This window comes from Myxocyprinus asiaticus, chromosome 17 (genome assembly GCF_019703515.2).
Source record: "Myxocyprinus asiaticus isolate MX2 ecotype Aquarium Trade chromosome 17, UBuf_Myxa_2, whole genome shotgun sequence".
In the NCBI taxonomy this organism is placed as follows: Eukaryota; Metazoa; Chordata; class Actinopteri; order Cypriniformes; family Catostomidae; genus Myxocyprinus; species Myxocyprinus asiaticus.
The window spans coordinates 21,324,886-21,343,495 of NC_059360.1; the positions used below are offsets into that span (position 1 = coordinate 21,324,886).

At 43.0% G+C, this 18,610-nt stretch overlaps 1 protein-coding gene across 2 annotated transcripts in view; it reads right to left on the reverse strand.

The window, feature by feature from the left end:
* LOC127455140 (alpha-(1,6)-fucosyltransferase-like) overlaps positions 1 to 18,610 on the reverse strand; it is a 185,795-nt gene that overhangs the window by 64,209 nt on the left and 102,976 nt on the right. For both annotated transcript variants that reach the window (XM_051722753.1, XM_051722756.1), the window contains exon 3: positions 18,077 to 18,605. In XM_051722753.1, coding sequence (XP_051578713.1) covers positions 18,077 to 18,279 — 203 coding nt within the window. In that variant the 5' untranslated portion in view covers positions 18,280 to 18,605. The remainder of the gene's footprint in view (positions 1 to 18,076; positions 18,606 to 18,610) is intronic.

Here is an 18,610-nt window from a genome sequence, read left to right on the forward strand (position 1 = left end):
GACAAAACAGACACTGTTTGCAGACATTACTCTATGTGAGTGCCGTATCCTGGTAAATCATCGATATGCTGTATGATTAACCATTTACGCCGACATCACCCTGGGATAGATAGCATGCAAAGAGCCGCTGGTGAGCCCGAAACAGCACACACTCCCTTCCATTTCTACGCGGGCACTCAGTGCTGATTTGGATGTTCAAAGATATGTTGCCCTACTCCGTTGATGAAGATTTGGGATTTTAGCGTATGATTAAAACACTTGAGCCGTGCTACAACATCCCTTTTTGTATCCATTTTAACAGTAAGGTTATTCATTTTATAGTGATGTACAACTTCTGAATGTTGAATATATGTTGAGTTGAGTTTGAAATGCACTTTATGTTGATGCTTGTAGCATAATAATGCAGGTATTAAGCTAAAATGTTGACTCCGTAATTAGAGAAAAAGTTTTCTTAAGTTAAGGATCTTAATGAAAAATTAACCATAGTTTTGTTTCAGTAATATTGTAGTAACAATGACTGTAGTATTCATGACTGCCGTCCCAGCAGAAACCATGGTGATGATTCAATTAACGGGGTTTTACTACAGTCATACTGTATTATCCATATAGTATCCATTGTTTTACAATAGTAATATTGTAGTAACTAAGAGTAAACTAAGATAAAACTATGTTTTTTTGTAAGGGCAAACATGTTGAAATGTTTGTAACCAAATAGAGTATTCTTACTTTGGATTTGACAGTATTTTTTTTCTAAAAGTTTTTTTTGCTTTAAAGTAACGAACTGTACCGAAACCGTGACCCTAAAACCGTGATACAAATTTTAACTATTACACCCCTAGTAAAAGTGTATGTATGTAGGTTCTAGGACAACAGAGACCTTTTCTACCATGTTTGTGACATTGACAAATGCCTGTATGTAATGTGAGACCTTTGATAAACAATTTGTAAATGTGAGTGTGTTCTCACATTTAGAGGTGACTACCTGTGTAAGGACTTCTAGAGTGCCGGTATCTTGTTTGGGTATTCGTCAACATATGCATGAGTGCGTGTGTGTGGGTTTATGTGAGTTTCCTAACCTAAATCTCAGCTAATTAGGGTTTGATGTTTTTTATTAAGGCTAAACCAAACAGAGCTGCCAAATAAAAGGCTGAATCTAAACACTAGAGTAATTAGTCACACTTAGAAGGCACTAATGGACTGCCACGACATCCAGAGTTCACCGTCGCTATGGCGATACATTCCGAAGCAGGGGATCGTGCACAATGACTGGCTCCCAACTCACATAGTAACTGCCTAAGGGGAGCATTCATTGGCTGGCAGTCCAACTTGAGGGATTTGACAAACTTGCCTAAAGGTATTAATCTTCATAGCGCAATTCTCCCTGCACCATTTGTGCTATGGACATGAATGATTCCCTAAATCATGCGGTTTGTTGAGGTGAGGTTTGCTATTGCTTTTCTAAGCAGTCAGACTTACAAATTTAGCCTGCCAGATGATAAAACAGGTGAAAGAAATCCCATAGATTTACGTTGAAGTAGGGTCCCAAGCCATATCTAGTGACCGGAATATCATAGAGATTTGGGGGTAGGTTCTTTTGACATGGGCCAGTTAGCAACCACCCAGAATACACTAGCAACTGAACAGAAACATGCTTAAAATCCCTCTGCACACCTTAGCAACTACATAGCAACACACTGGCAACCAAACACAACACCCTTGTTTTGCTTTGCACGGGCAAGCTCCACTATATGTAAATATGTAGCACTAATTTCTTTACAAATTAATTTCAGAAGAAACATCTGAGACAACGTTGATACTTAAATTAAACATAACTAACAACTCAATTAAGTCTCCTGAGCTTTGAAAGAGCAACTTATGAGCAAGCTTATGGAGAATTGATGTTGCTGCTAATGAACAAGAGTTTGAGGTTAGTACTGTTTGTGCCAACTCAAGATATAAAATGTGAAACATGTGAATCTAGACAAACACAGATGGTCTTTCACGAGCTGGCACATGTCTTGGTGAGAAGGGTGTGTGCTGTTGTCATAAAAAATGGAAATATTCACTCTTATCATAAAACGCATAGGCTTCACCAGCCAAAGTCCATCTCCACCCCTTATCCCTTCTCACTGTTCACTCCTCCTCCCACATACACATACAGTATATACTTATTAAATGGGGAAATACTATAGATTTGTATTGTTTTTATTTACCGTAAATCTAAGGATATTTTCCCTGAACGTAACCTTCTTTTGTGTTCCTCAAAAGAAAGCCTTAAGCCTTAACATCTGATGAGTTTTGGTCCTTTTATTTAGTTTACACATTATTTAGTTTGTTTTTTAAGAGATTTCCTGGTGAGAACTGTTAGCTTGTCACAATGTACTGTAGATAATTTGAGGTTTTAGTATCCTTGTAGGGTCATTTGGTCCTATAATGAAGGCAAAACCTGACACACACAAACACTCAATACAACAACAGGGTATATCTCACATTTGACTGCGTCTCTGAATGGAGGATTGTCATCATCGCAGTGTGACGGTCCACTCATTCTCAGCACTGCATTACAGCTCATCACTGCAGCTCTGCCAGCACTGCTGTGCATGTGTGTGAGTGTGAGATAATGAGTGCCTGTCAGTGCTCGAGTCACACACCTTCTCCTCCATCAAGCTGCCAGCCTCTCGTCCCGGATCAATCACAGCACCATCTTTGGCCTACCCCATCACTCTTTCTGCTGAACTCACCCTCTGTGTGTGTGTGTGTATGTGTGTATTTTCTGGTATTTAATTTAAGCTGGAGTCAATATAAAAGAGAGATGAAGTATTAGCAGGCTCTAATGGAGAATCACAGTGTGTGTGTCTGTATCATCGCTTGATAATTCCCACAGGAAGTGCTTAACGAAAGGCTGACAGGGCTGATACAGTACTGTTAAAGTGAGACAGGAGAAGACCTAACAGTTTTAAATGATTAAAGGGATAGTTCACCCAAAAATTAAAATTCTCTCATCATTTACTCACCCTTACACTATCCCAGATATGTATGACTTTCTTTCTTCTGCAGAACACAAACAAACATTTTTAAAAGAATATCTCAGCTCTGTTGGTCCATACAATGCAAGTGAATGGTGACCAGACCTTTGAAGCTCCAAAAATCACATAAAGGCCACATAAAAAAAATTATCTATATGACTCCTGTGGTTAAATCCATATCTTCAGAAGCTATATGATAAGTGTGGGTGAGAAACAGATCAATATGTAAGCCCTTTTTTTTTTTTTTACTATCAATCTCCACTTTCACTTTTACATTCTTTCACATTTTAAAAGTGAAAGTGGAGATGTATGATAAAAAATTACTTAAATATTGATCTGTTTCTCACCCAGACCTTTCATATCACTTTGAAGTTTTATGGATTACCTTTAGGCTGCCTTTATGTGATCTTTGGAGCTTCAAAGGTCTGGTCACCATTCACTTGCATTGTATGGACCTACAGAGCTGGGATATTCTTCTAAAAATATTTTTGTTTGTGTTCGGCAGAAGAAAGTCATACACAGTGTTGGGTAACTTTACTTTTAAAAGTAACTCATTAGAATATTGCATTACTCCTTATAAAGTAACATAATTAATGAAAAAGTACTTTTTATGGAAAATAAAGCATTACATTACTTTTGTGTTATTTTTGCATTACTTCTTTTCTCACCGCTACTCTCTCTTCTGCTATGCTATGCATTCCATACAAATAAGCCATGCATTGCATACAAGAGACATTACAGGTCATGCTAGCTACTGTACACTAGAACACTCTTGTCAAAACAACATACTAAACAAACAGATTTAGAAAGTCTACAATCAGTTGGTCTTCACGTCATATTTATAATAAAGACTCAATAACAAGAATATGCATGATTTGTTTTTCCATCGACATGGCAGCCAATATGAATAATGAAGAATAACCACTGTATTACCAAATGCAACAAAGTTCAACATCTGAACCTGCATCATATGTCACCATGTGCGGTGCTCATCGACAATGCCAGAGTCAACTTAAGATGTTTTTCAGAAGTCAGGATAAAATTCAGTGGGGGATGCCAACCTAATGTCACAGTCTGTCTCCCTCATTTTCTTCAAGGACTCTTATTTTCAAGTTTTCCACTGGACTACATCACCCAGAGTTCACTGCTCTAATCACTTCATAGTTCGTCGTCATCCCCACCTGCCTTCCATTCCTTCATTAGTTTTTTTTTTTTATAAATACCCTCTAGTTTTCTTCATCATTTATCAGTCCTTGAAGTGTTGTGTTTATGAAGTGTATTGCTATATTGATAAAGTGTTTCCTTGTGTTGTTATTTTGTGAAGTTAGCTCCAGCGTTTGTTCTACTCCAGCATTTATAATTAAAGGATTTAAAGATTCTACTCCTGGGTCTCCTCTCTTCCACTCCTAGACACCAATGTTACAGAAGGACTGACCCACAAAGAATACGGATATACTTACCTGCTCTTCCAAATGTCTTCCTCTACTCCAGCGATTCCACTAATCCTCCTCTCCTACAGAGCCTCACCTCGATGAGCACATCACTGAGCATGGAGCCAACAGAGTTATTCTTGGAGCAGTTCAGGCAGGATCTTCCTCTCTTGGAATACACAACCATCCTCTCCTGGTTCCGGTGGTCGATTCCCTGCCACAGTCAGCGGTAGCAACCCCGGAGGCTGCATTTCCCCCATATGCCGTGAATTATGGCGGGAACCCCGGGCCACAGCCAGTGCCCATGCCTGCCATGGTTAACGAGCCAGTGCCCATGCCTGCCACGGTTAACGAGCCAGTGCCCATGCCTGCCACGGTTAACGAGCCAGTGCCCATGCCTGCCACTGGTTAACGAGCCAGTGCCCATGCCTACCATGGTTAACGAGCCAGTGCCCATGCCTGCCACAGTTAACGAGCCAATGCCTGTAGCCTCGACCATCCCCGTAACCACACTCCCTGCTGGCCGAAAGAGGAAGAGAACGAAAATGACACCTTCTCCCCAGTCTCTGCCAGCCCTCACGACCACGGAAGTCGTTCCCCAGTCTATAACCGTGCTCCCAGCCCTGAGCCTTCCTTGGCTCCGCCCACTTCACAGACTCTCCTCCTCCAGCGGTTCCGCCTCCTGGCCCAGTCCTTGCCCTGTGGCTGCCCCCCAGGCCTCCTGACCATCCTCCTTTGTTCCATCATCTTCTGCGTCATCCTACCCTCATCCGTCGTCCGGGGGGGGGGGGGTCGGGGGGATGGGGGGTCTGTCTTCCTCATTTTCTTCAAGGACTCTTATTTTGAAGTTTTCCACTGGACTACATCACCCATAGTTCACTGCCCAAATCACTTCCATCTGTTCATTGTCATCCCCACCTGCCTTCCATTCCCTCACTAATTTGTGTATAAATACCCTCTAGTTTTCTTCATTTGTCAGTCCTTGAAGTGTTGAGTTTATGAAGTGTATTGCTATATTTGATAGTGTTTCTTTCTTTTTTTTTCTATCATTTGTTCCACTCCAATGTTTATAATTAAAGGATTTAAAGATTCTACTCCTGCATCTCCTCTCTTCCACTCCTAGACACCAACGTTACACCTAACATGTTCAAGGAATAAGTCTGAATAAATGAATATTTTTCACTTAAGTCATCTCAGTGCAGGCTTGTTTTGAGTTGATCCACGGTGTGTACTGTGGACAGCCTACTGCAAATGCGTAGTGTTGATACAACTTGAATGGAATCGTTTTTAATGCTACCAAAATGTCAAAAACGGTATGTTTCACAAATCACATTATTATAAAACAAATGTTGACTTAAGACATTATGTCTGCATACACAAACCATGTAGAATGTTGCTCCCAGTCTTTGATCCGGAGTCGGCTTTTCTCATCCCATTCTCCTAGTTATGGGAAGCTCTAACAGAGAGCAGTTTGACTTCATAAGTCCGTGAACTGAGCAAGTATTTCACCCTGTATATCATGCCGTGACCAGTGGAAGGCTAGTCTTATAATATCATTTGCCTAAATGCATTTTTATTTATTTATTTTTTGCAGCGTGTATTTACACATGAATCAATCGCATTACACTCAGTTGAATGTTAAATGCTTTAACACAGAGCAGTACTGATGAAAACTGATCCTAGGGAAGAGGTTACAGGCAGCTTTAAATCAATTCGGATGCACAAAAAGTCAGCAATCATTCCACATTGTATGTAACTGTATAATCATGCCGTGGCCACGGGAAGACTTCTCCAGGCTTATGCCTATGCTATATTATACCACAAAAATTTGTGTTCACACACTTTTAAATGCAGCCTACATGAATCAATCATGAGAATCAGTTTCATTTACCTGAATGTTAAATTTTTGACAAAATGCTGCCTTATGAGGACACATTTCTTAACTCTTGCTGTGATTGTCATGACAACAGCAAAGTTTATGACCAGTGCACAAAAAAAAAAAAAAAAAAAACAATCAACCGCTGCACGAGTACAACTGGATTCTACTGAATCGTTCAGATTTACATTCCTTTACCAGCAATATTTTGCTGTTTTTAAAACATAAATCTCAGGGTGGGCTAAAAGCTCTGCCCATCGCTGATATCTCAGATATTATGGTCTAAAATAAAAAATATACTTTTGAAAAACATTGTGTATTTAATGTTTTGTGTATTGGACCCGTTTACTGTCATTGTTTGTACCTTTCTGAATGTGAAAATTAATTTTTTGTGGTAATCAACATGCCACAAATGCTGCCAATAGATTTTAACTTGTATTAAACCCAAAACACTCCCTGATAGAAAAAAATAAAAATAAATTGTTACTGTAAAGTCTCAAAGCAGTGCTGGTTTTGACAAAACATCCAAATATTTTTGTTCTATCGTTTTCACTCTTCACACTTTTGTACCATGACTGATATACAGCAAAGTGCCCCAAAACTCTTTTGATTTTATCTCCATTCCTAATGTGATATTCAGACATCTCTGTTGTGAGTGAATGATTGGCACTGAACTAGGAGTCTTTCATGACACTTTAATCCAAACAATTTGAGGTATTACTAATGTCTGTAGCACAAACGGCACAGGACTTGTTACATAGTACTTAAGGTTAGGGATTTGTTGCTTCAGGTCAAATCCCTGACACTAAAGTATGAGTCATAGTATCATACTTGTAGTAACTGCCTTTGCAAGCACCACTTATAATTACTGAGAGCAACGACTAAAGGTTAAGTCTACCTTTTACAGCAGTTTTCAATCGTGTTGGCAAAAATCCTCCGTAGCATAAAATGATCTGTAGCAGTAAAATAATTTAGCCTTTTTACTGAAACTGGCTGCAGTTTGACTGCAGTTGAAACAAGCATTCTTTCAAAAGCCTTCAAAATAGCTGGAAAATCTTCTATTTGGAAATGCTTTTGAAAATGGGGCCATAATCACAAGTGTTTGTAGATGTTCTGCCAAAAAAAAAAAAAAAAAGCACAAAACGAATTCTATTGTTTTGTTTCAAGGCTTGTTTACATCCGTGCTGGAAGTAGGACATGGCATTTCCTCTTTTTGTTTATAGGAGTCTGATTTTCATATAATCTTTAGGGGGGAGGGTCTTTAGGAACTAGAACTATGATGCTGGAAAAGACTTTCATACATGGAGTGTGATGTATTATGGCCTTAGTACTAGTTCCGAAAGTCGAATTCGATAATGCTGTTATTCAAAATATCTCTAAATAACCATGAATGTGAAATACAGAAGCAGTACATATACAGTACATGTGGCACATTTGAGCGTGCAGTGATCCTGTCTGTAAAGGTTTGCAAAGAAGCTGTTATTAAAGGAAGAATCAGCGCCAAATATATTAGACCTGACAGCAAACCCACAGTCTGTGAGTAAACTGTTTCTTATTTTACATTTGAAGAAGGTGTTTACATAGAGGTCTTAAAAGCACAGCAGCAAACAATAGCCCTACTTTCATTCTAAGGGTCAGAATGAGAGTGTAAATGATCATGAAAAGCTAAATTGTGACCAAGAAACATTGAGGGCATTTACACGGACACCAGAAAGCAGCGTATTGCGAGAACGTGGCTTATTGAGAGAAAGCTGTTCCTGTTGACATGTACTGTATAAGCAGCATACTCCTAACTCACGTATACATGTAGCTTGGTGAGAAAGTAGTGTTCTCCATAGCAACGTAATATGCTTGTGTAAATAACAAACACGGCATCTGAGAAAGACTTTGCTATTTTACTCTCTGTTGCTTCGCTTTATTTACATATATTCCACAGTTGTTGCTGTGTTTGTTTTCTTAACTTTCTGTTGCGACCTGCAGCGGAATTGCGCTACGATAGTGGGTTTTTTCTATTACGTAAAACACCGGTATTCCCCCAATGTACGAGCGCATATACGTGGAGGTAAGGGACAGTTGATTATTTACACTGGTGTTTATAAATGAGTATAGATTATTGTGTATGTGCTTTCCCTACTGTACTCCCAGAAATGTTGAAGTCTTTGTTTTGATTTGTTTACTTCTTGTTTGGCTCCATCTGATGACATGTGTTACCCTGGTCTGTTCACGCACATGCACACTCTTCAAATACTTGTGAGAACGCCACTTATGTGTTTACATATCCAGATAAGCCGCGTTCTCCGGGAGAAACCTAGGTGTGTTAAATCGCTTTCTCTTAATCCTTTAAGTGGCTTAAGGAAACCCACATTCTCATTTACATGGCGTTTCAGAATGCTGCTTTCTGCAAAAACCCTGAAATAAACCGTTCTCTTAAGTGCATGTAAACAGGGTCAATGACTAACATTTTAAGGGGACCTTAGAGGGAATTTAAAGGTGAACCTAGGAACATTTTTAATGTTGTGCTGGCTGCTACTGCATCAATTCTTGACAAGTACAGTAGGGGCATGGATAAAGCATCATGCAAAAGCAATAGTTTTTGGTAGCAATAGTTTTGAGCAAAAGTGTCCGATAATACGGTGTGATCTCAACATGGTGGCTTCTGTAAGGCAGCCCAGCTCCATGTAAACTGACTGATATGACGATGTGAGTGTCCATAATTTGAACATCAAAAATACTATAATTTTTTTTTAAACGAGTGTACCGCATACACACATATAGTACACACACATGCACTCTATATATACTGTACAGTTGAAGTCAGAAGTTTACAAACACTTTCACTGGTGGCAAAAGTTTGGAATAATGTACAGATTTTGCTCTTATGGAAAGAAATTGGTACTTTTATTCACCAAAGTGGCATTCAACTGATCACAATGTATAGTCAGGACATTAATAACGTGAAAAATTACTATTACAATTTGAAATAAATGTTCAGAACTTCTTAAAGTACTTCAAAGAGTTCTCATCAAAAACTCCTCCACGTGAAGCAATGACAGCTTTGCAGATCCTTGGCATTGTAGCTGTCAGTTTGTCCAGATACTCAGGTGACATTTCACCCCACGCTTCCTGTAGAACTTGTCATAGATGTGGCTGTCTTGTTGGGCACTTCTCATGCACCTTACAGTCTAGCTGGTCCCACAAAAGCTCAATGGGGTTAAGATCCATGTGGCAGCAGGAGCGTGGTCAAGTGTCCATCCGGACGCTTGCACCTGAGCTAGATTAGGTGTAACACCTGTCTCTAATTCCAGTGAGCATGGGGAGAGCGGCATATAAGCAGCCACGCCACTAGTAGAGGAGAGAGAGAGTTTGGCACAAGGAAGGCCACGGTGCTCTTGAAGCTGTTACATTCATTCTGTTGTATTTGTGAAGCTGATGTGTTTAAGTAACTGCGTGCCTATGAAAGCTGATGTGTTTAAGTAACTAATTGCCTGTGAAGCTGATGAGTTTGTGAAGTTGTAAAGCACTGAAGTGGCCGATTAAAAGTCTTACCTGAGCCTGGAAACCCACTTCCCTGTGTTCTCCTTCCCTTCTGCTGTGAAGTTGTTACAATCCATAACACCCTTTTCCAATTATCTGTTGTCCAATGTTTGTGTTTCTTTGCCTACTCTAACCTTTTCTTTTTGATTTTCTGTTTCAAAAGTGGCTTCTTCTTTACAATTCTTCCCATAAGGCCTGCACCCCTGAGTCTTCTCTTTACTGTTGTACATGAAACTGGTGTTGAATGGGTAGAATTCAATGAAGCTGTCAGCTGAGGACATGTGAGGCGTCTATTTCTCAACCTAGAGACTCTGATGTACTTATCCTCTTGTTTAGTTGTACATCTGGCCTTCCACATCTCTTTCTGTCCTTGTTAGAGCCAGTTATCCTTTGTCTTTGAAGACTGTAGTGTACACCTTTGTATGATATCTTTTTTGGCAATTTCAAGCATTGTATAGCCTTCATTCCTCAAAACAATGACTGACTGATGAGTTTCGAGAGAAAGCGGGTTTCTTTTTTGCCATTTTTGACCTAATATTGACCTTAAGACATGCCAGTATATTGCATACTGTGGCAACTCAAAAACAAACACAAAGACAATGTTAAGCTTCATTTAATGAACCAAATAGCTTTCAGCAGTGTTTGATATAATGGCAAGTGATTTTCTAGTACCAAATTAGCAATTTAGCATGATTACTCAAGGATAAGGTGTTGGAGTGATGGCTGCTGGAAATGGGGCCTGTCTAGATTTTTTCAAATAGTGATGGTGCTGTTTTTTTACATCAGTAATGTCCTGACTATACTTTGTGATCAGTTGAATGCCACTTTGGTGAATTAAAGGACCAATTTTCTTCAGAAACAGAAAAATCTTTACATTATTCCAAAGTTTTGGCCACCAGTGTAGGTTGAAGTCATTAAAACGTCTGGGTTACTGTTGTAACCCCCGTTCCCTGATGGAGAGAGCAAGACGTTGTGTCAATGTAGTGACACTAGGGGTCGCCCTTGGGAGCCCCAAACACCTCTGATGTTTGAGAAAAGGCCAATGAAAATTGGCGAGTGGAATTTGCTTGCCACTCCCCCGGACATATGGGTGTGAATGGAGCTGGTGTGCAACCACTCATTCAGGTTTATGCTGAGGAGCTGAGACAGAGTCCTGGCGATCACAACAGGTAGTTCAGTGTTGTGGCAGGAGGGACACAACATCTCATTCCCTCCATCAGGGAACAGGGGTTACAACAGTAACCCAGACTTTCCCTATCTGTCACTCACTGGACGTTGTGTCGATGTACTGACATTAGGGGTCCCTATGTCAGTACCTGTTCCTCGTCCTCCCTGACCCTGCACAATGTCTGTGCAAGTAGACTCGCTGGGGGAAATGCATACTTGCGCAGACCCCGGGGCCAGCTGTGCGCCAGTGCGTCCGTGCCGAGGGGGGCCTCGGACAGGGAATACCACATCGGGAAGTGGGAGGATTCCCGGGAGGCAAACAGGTCTACCTGTGCCTCGCTGAATCGACTCCAAATCAGCCGGACCACCTGGGGGTGGAGCCTTCACTCTCCCGAGTGTCACCTGCCGCGACAGCGCGTCTGCTGTGCGATTGAGTTTGCCGGGGTTATGAGTGGCCCGCAGCGACTTGAGCTGCTGCTGGCTCAAGAGGAGGAGATGGAGTGTGAGTTGCGACATGCGGGGCGAGCACAAACTGCCTTGGCTGTTTATGTACAATACCGTCGCCGTGTTGTCTGTCCAGACTGACACATGCTTGCTCTCGATCAATGGCTAAAGCCTCCGAAGGGCTAGCAGTACCGCGAGCAACTCGAGGCAGTTGATGTGCCAACACAGACGAGGGCCTGTCCAGGAACCTGCAGCTGCGTGCCCATTGCAAACGGCGCCCCAGCCCGACTTGGAGATGTCTGTCGTGACGACGACTCGCTTGGAGACCAGCTCTAGGGGAACCCCTGCCCATAGAAATGCCAGGTCCATCCAAGGGCTGAACAAGTAGCGGCAGATCGGCGTGATAGCCAGATGTGTGCCACGGCGCCATGCCTATCTCGGGACTCTGAAGCCAGTGCTGAAGCAGTCTCATACGCATCAACCCGAGGGGCGTGACCGCCGCATGCTCGTTTGTGAGACGAGCGGTCATAGCGACCAAGTCCAACTCCATCCCGAGAAAAGAGATGTTCTGCGTCGGGGTGAGCTTGCTCTTTTCCCAGTTGACCTGAAGCCCCAGTCGGCTGATGTGGCTGAGCACCAGGTCCCTGTGCACACACAACAGATCTTGAGAGTGAGCTAGGATCAGCCATTCGTCGAGATAGTTGAGGATGCGGATGCCCACTTCCTTTAGCGGGGCAAGGGCTGCCTCTGTGACCTTTGTGAAAACGCGAGGCGAAAGGGACAGCCGAAGGGGAGAACCTTGTACTGGTATGCCCAACCCTCGAAAGCAAACCCAAGGAACGGTCTGTGACAAGTCAGGATTGAGACATGAAAGTACGTGTCTTTCAGGTCTACTGCCGCAAACCAATCTTGGTGCCGGACGCACGATAGAATGTGCTTCTGCGTGAGCATCCGGAAGCCTGTACAGGGCCCGATTCAGTGCCCGCAGGTCCAAGATCGGTCGCAAGCCACCGCCTTTCTTGAGAATGATGAAGTTGGGGCTGTAGAAGCCGCTCTTCATCTCGGCTGGAGGGACAGGCTCTATCGCGTCCTTCTGCAGAAGGACCACAACTTCCGCATGTAGGGCAGCAGCGTTCTCGCCACCTACCGAGGTGAAACGGTCGCTGCTGAGCCCGGGCAGGCACCTGGTGAACTGAATCGCTTAGCCGAGTCGGATTGTCCTGGCCAGCCATCGCGACGGGTTGGAGAGTATTAACCACTTCCTAGAGTTCTTGGTCACGGACCGTGAGACGGGGGGCGTCAACACCCTGCGGGGAGCTCTACGCCGGGGCCGAGCCGTTTGCTCAGGCTGCGGCGGAGTAGGTGTCGTTGCCACATGGGGACGCCCCTGGCAACGAGCAGACGGGGTTTGCGATCTTGAACCACGCCAGGGCAAGATGTGCTGAATGGCCTCAGTCTGCTGCTTTACTGTCGAAAACTGCTGTGCGAAGTCTTCGACAGTGTCGCCGAAAAGGCCAGCCTGGGAAATGGGGGCGTCAAGGAAGTGAACCTTGTCGGCATCCCTCATCTCAACCAGGTTGAGCCAAAGGTGGCACTCCTGGACCACCAACATGGACATCACTTGCCCGAGAGCCCGCGCTGTGACCTTCGTCGCCCGTAGGGCGAGGTCGGTCGCCGAGCGCAGCTCCTGCGTTACTCCTGGGTCAGGACCACCCTTGTGCAGCTCTTTCAATGCCTTGGCCTGGTGGACCTGCAGGAGGGCCATGGCATGCAAAGCGGAGGTGGCCCGCCCCGCGGCACTGTAAGCCTTTGTCGTCAGAGACAACGTAGTCTTACAGGCCTTCGATGGGAGCCTAAGACGGTTCCGCCAGGTGGCGGCGCTCTGCGGGCACAAGTGCACCGCAATCGCCTGCTCTACCTGGGGAACGTCCATGTAGCCCCTAGCCGCCCCGCCGTCAAGGGTGGTAAGAGCAGCAGAACTCGAAAGCCCGGTCCGGGCAGAAAAAGTTGCCCACCACGACTTCGCGAGTTCTTCATACACCACCACAACTTCGCGAGTTCTTCACGCACCTCAGTGATCGGCGCTCCGACCCCAGGAACCAATCATCGAGCCATGAGTGTTCAAGGCAGGGTGGAGGGTTCCACTCTAGCCTGACGCTCGCGGCGGCCCGGGCAAGCATGGCTGTCAGCTCAGCGTCAGCCTTAGACTGGGTGACCACACCTGAAGGCGGAAGCCCAGCCAAGTCCATCGTAGCGGACTGATGCAGCCTGCTCTCCGATGCTGCTATCGAGATCTCATCCTGCTCTTGAGCGCTGAATGAGAGGTCGAACCCGCTCTGAGGCGGGCCGCCTGACTCATCCCAGAACTCAATCGGGGCGCACGAGCGTGATGGGGAATGGGAGGTCCGTGGGGATTCACCCAGCGGAGTTACTTCCATTGAAGTTCCCAAATCGCCCCCAGCGCTAACCGTCACGGTTTTTTGAGCAGGCACAAGAACAGGGGTGGGGAGCAGCTGGAGTGGCTTACCCTCTAAGGAAGGAAAGCCGCGATCGCAACGTGGCCATGGTCATGCTCTCGCAGTGCGGGCATGAACCATCTACGAATGCTGTCTCAGCGTGTCTGAAGCCCAGACATGCAAGGCAGCGATCGTGACCGTCAGAAGCGGAGAGATAACGACCGCAACCAGGAACTGCACATAACCGGAAAGAAACCGCTGTGATGCGCCGTGAAATCCAACAGCCGCGGAGATCGCTTGCTTTCTACAGAGGCGAATGGATTGGCAGTGGAATACATCAACACCGCTCAGCTCCGAAGAAAAATCTGAATGAGTGGTTGCACACCAGCTCCTTTTATACCCGTATGTCCGGGGGAGTGGCAGGCAAATTCCACTCGCCAATTTTCATTGGTCTTTTCTCAAACATCAGAGGTGTTTGGGGCTCCCAAGGGCGACCCCTAGTGTCACTACATCGACACAACGTCGAGTGAGTGACAGATAGGGAACTCATTTTTAACCACTCCACAGATTTCATATTAGCAAACTATAGTTTTGGCAAGTCGTTTAGAAAATCTACTTTGTACATGACACGAGTAATTTTTCCAAAAACTGTTAACTGTATCTCATGTCATGTTTTGTTGAGAAAAACAAGCATATCCACATTCTCAGTAAACTATACTCATTTATACACACCAGTTTAATTGATGGAATGTCCCTCCGCTAGCAAAGTCTTTCTCGGATGCCATGTTTGATGTTTACAGAAGCGTTGCAAAGATTATGTTGCAACAGGGACACTGCTTTCTGATGAGCTGCACATATACGTGAGTAAAGAGTACACTGCTTATACAGTACATTTAAACAGAAGCCCAGCTTTCTCACAGTAAGCCACATTCTGTCAAAAACCTGCTTTTTGGTGTCCATCTAAACGTACTGACAGAGCGGTTTGCGCATGTGATCAACTTGTGTCCACACTCAACAGTGCCACCCAGTGCATTCTGTTATAACTGTGCATTTTAGTTTGTTTGTTCAAGATTTAACATTCATCTCACTGTATATATGGCCAGCAAAGCAAAACTTTGCGAAATTCAAATAGTATTTTTACTTTTCGAATACTTACTGCAAAACGAATACTCGAGTATTCGACTACTTGTGCACATCCCTAATTCATCCTTGGGAGCAATTTACCACTGAAGGTACCAAGTTCATCTGCAAAAACAATTGAATGGAAGTATAAACACCATGGGACCACGCACACATCATACCTCTCAGGAAGGAGACACATTCTGTCTCCTAGAGATGAACGTAGTTTGGTGCGAAAAGTGCAAATCAATCCCAGAACAACAGCAAAGGACCTTGTGAAGATGCTGGAGAAAACAGGTAGACAAGTCTCTATATCCACAGTAAAACAAGACCTATATCGACATAACCTGAAAGGCTTCTCAGCAAGGAAGAAGCCACTGCTCCAAAACCCTCCAAACCCTCCAAAACTGTCATAAAAAATGCCAGACTACAGTTTGCAAGTGCACATGGGGACAAAGATTTTACTTTCTGGAGAAATGTCCTCTGGTCTGATGAAACAAAAATGGCACTATTTTGGCCATAATGACCATCGTTATGTTTGGAGGAAAAAGGGTGAGGCTTGCAAGCTGAAGAACACCATCCCAACCGTGAAGCATGGGGGTGGCAGCATCATGTTGTGGGGGTGCTTTGCTGCAGGAGGGACTGGTGCACTTCACAAAATAGATGGCATCATGAGGAAGGAAAATTATGTGGATATGTTGAAGCAACATCTCAAGACATCAGCCAGGAAGTTAAAGCTCGGTCACAAATGGGTCTTCCAAATGGACAATGACCCCAAGCATACCTCCAAAGTTGTGGCAAAATGGCTTAAGGACAGTAAAGTCAAGGTACTGGAGTGCCCCCACAAAGTCTGACCCCAATCCTCAATTTGTGGGCAGAACTGAAAAAAATGTGTGCGAGCAAGGAGGCTTACAAACCTGACTCAGTTACACCAGTTCTGTCTGGAGGAATGGGCCAAAATTCCAGCAACTTATTGTGAGAAGTTTGTGGAAGGCTACCTAAAATATTTGACCCAAGTTAAACAATATAAATGCCATGCTACCAAATACTAACAAAGTGTATGTAAACTTCTGACCCACTGGGAATGTGATAAAAGTAATAAAAGCTGAAATAAATAATTATCTCTACTAATATTCTGACATTTCACATTCTTAAAATAAAGTAGTGATTCTAACTGACCAATGACAGGGAATGTTTTCTACGATTAAATGTTAGAAATTGTGAAAAACTGAGTTTAAATGTATTTGGCTAAGGTGTATGTAAACTTCTGACTTCAACTGTATATAACTGAACTTACATAATGCATAAGAAATAGATGACAGACAACAGCTTAGTGAAATGCATGTTCCAGAAGAATTTGCATACTGCAAGCATAGTGAATAACACACACCACACACACACCCAACCATTCAGATTAAAAACTGCAGCAAGCACGTAAACTGTGAGGAAATGTGTTTGCATTTGTTGATTATGCAAGGTTTCCCTGAGGGTAATGATAATTTAACTAGCAAAGCAGCTCAAATTTAGCTCAGTGCCTGTCAGTCAAACTCCATAGTGCAAGACAGGAAGTAACTAAACCAGGTCATGGCTGACCAAGACCAATCAGAATCAAGCATGAGTGGATTATCAATTTAAAAAGAATCCACAATAAAAACACATACAAAATTACATTGACTAGAGCAGTGATTTCCAGCTGGTGGGTACTTAAGCAAGTTTCAGGGGATACATGAAAACAATTGGATTGTATGACTTAAAATAAAAATAATAGGGATTAGGGCTGAGTGAAAAAAATGATTCTTAAATATACACTACCATTCAAAAGTTTAGGGTCACTTACTCTTTTTATTTAGGGGCTACTTATTTTTTTTTCTTCACACTTTTGAATAATAGTAAAGTCATCACAACTATGGAATAATAGAAATGGAAATATGGGAATTATGTTGTATGTTGTAAATATGTTATATTTTAGCATCTTCAAAGTGGCCACACTTTGCCTAGATTTTGCAGAAATGTACTCTTGGCATTTTCTCAAACAACGTCTTGAGGTATCACCCTGGGATGCTTTTTAAACAGTATTGAAGGAGTTCCCATCTATATGCTGGGCACTTAGTGGCTGCTTTTCTTAATTATTCGGTCCTAGTCATCCATTAAAAAAAATAAAAAAATAAATCGAATTTTAGTTTTGTAATTAAATAAATTAATATGCTGGCACAATTATATTTTTGTCTACAAAATTAATTTCAATCATTTAAGCATACGCCTTCAGATCAAAAGGTTTTTAAGATCATGAGAAACATTTCAGGCAAGTGACTCTAAACTTTTGAATGGTAGTGTATATATTCTTAAAATCCCAAGATCGATCTTTTAATATGCAAAGTTAAGCACAGAGATCCTATTGAATGAAAGTTTGGCTCATTCCGGTAAATGCGTGTCCAAAGACGAGATCCACGCAATCCATTTGTCATTGGTTATGCTTCTTTTAATACCCTTTCTGTTCTTTACTGTCAGTTGTTTTTTAAAAAAAACAAAAAAAAAAGAAGAAAATAAAAACATTTAAAGCTAATAAAGAAGCCATGTACAACTCCACTCTCGTTAATATGCACTCATCTAAAACAAAACGCTGAATTGCCGGCTTTCTACATATCAATGTAAATAGTACAAATTATGCTTGTAAACAATAAACATATAGGCCTTATGATATACTTGAAGTTTTGTATTGATGAAGGTGTACGTGAGCCTTACTGATGGTGCTGTCGGGGTACTTAGGCAAAAATGGTTGGGAAACACCGGACTAGAGTACTAATGTCAATAAAATTTACCTAAATGAATAGATAAAGAACTATTCTGCTTCAGAATAAAGTAAATAAGTAATAATAATAAAAAATAAAAAAATAGCATATGTGGCATACTTATACATGGGATAAGTTCTGGCATAGCTTGGGATGATGGAGACAGCAATTGGAAATACAGAAGAAGATATTGAGAAGAGTGTGACATTTCACAACAGCTCTCATCCGCACCAACCTGAGCGTCTCTGCCATGCGTCTCAGATCTTCATTTTGCTGTTTCAGCCTTTCCAACTTGGCAAGGATCTTGGAGAGCTCCCTGCTGGACCTTTCTGGATGCTCGCTGTCCCTCACGAGGTGGCCCCCGATGTAGAAAAGCAATGTGCCCCAGGCCAGCAGCACCAGCATAATCCAGCGCCACGAGCCCGTCCACGGACGCATGGCGCCTAGTGCTGCCCAACGCACACACTCCTTTCACAACACGAGAGTTTGAGGCATGCTCACCTAAGCAGTGCACCACCCCAGTGCTCTGCCACAGAGGGGGGACGTCAGGGGTCACTGGGGCTCAATTATGTGCGAGTGCAGAGGACTGAAGTTATATCATTGCAGCAACCCCTCCCGGAAAAAGATGGAGAGGTTTGAACGTGTGGATCTTGGTGTCTGCCTGTCGAGAACCCTGGAGACTTCACTGATTAGACTTCACTTTGGAGAACCAATGACACTGATTGGTTCCTTTTCCTTTAAGGCCCCTCCAAGGGTTCTTGCCCCTGTA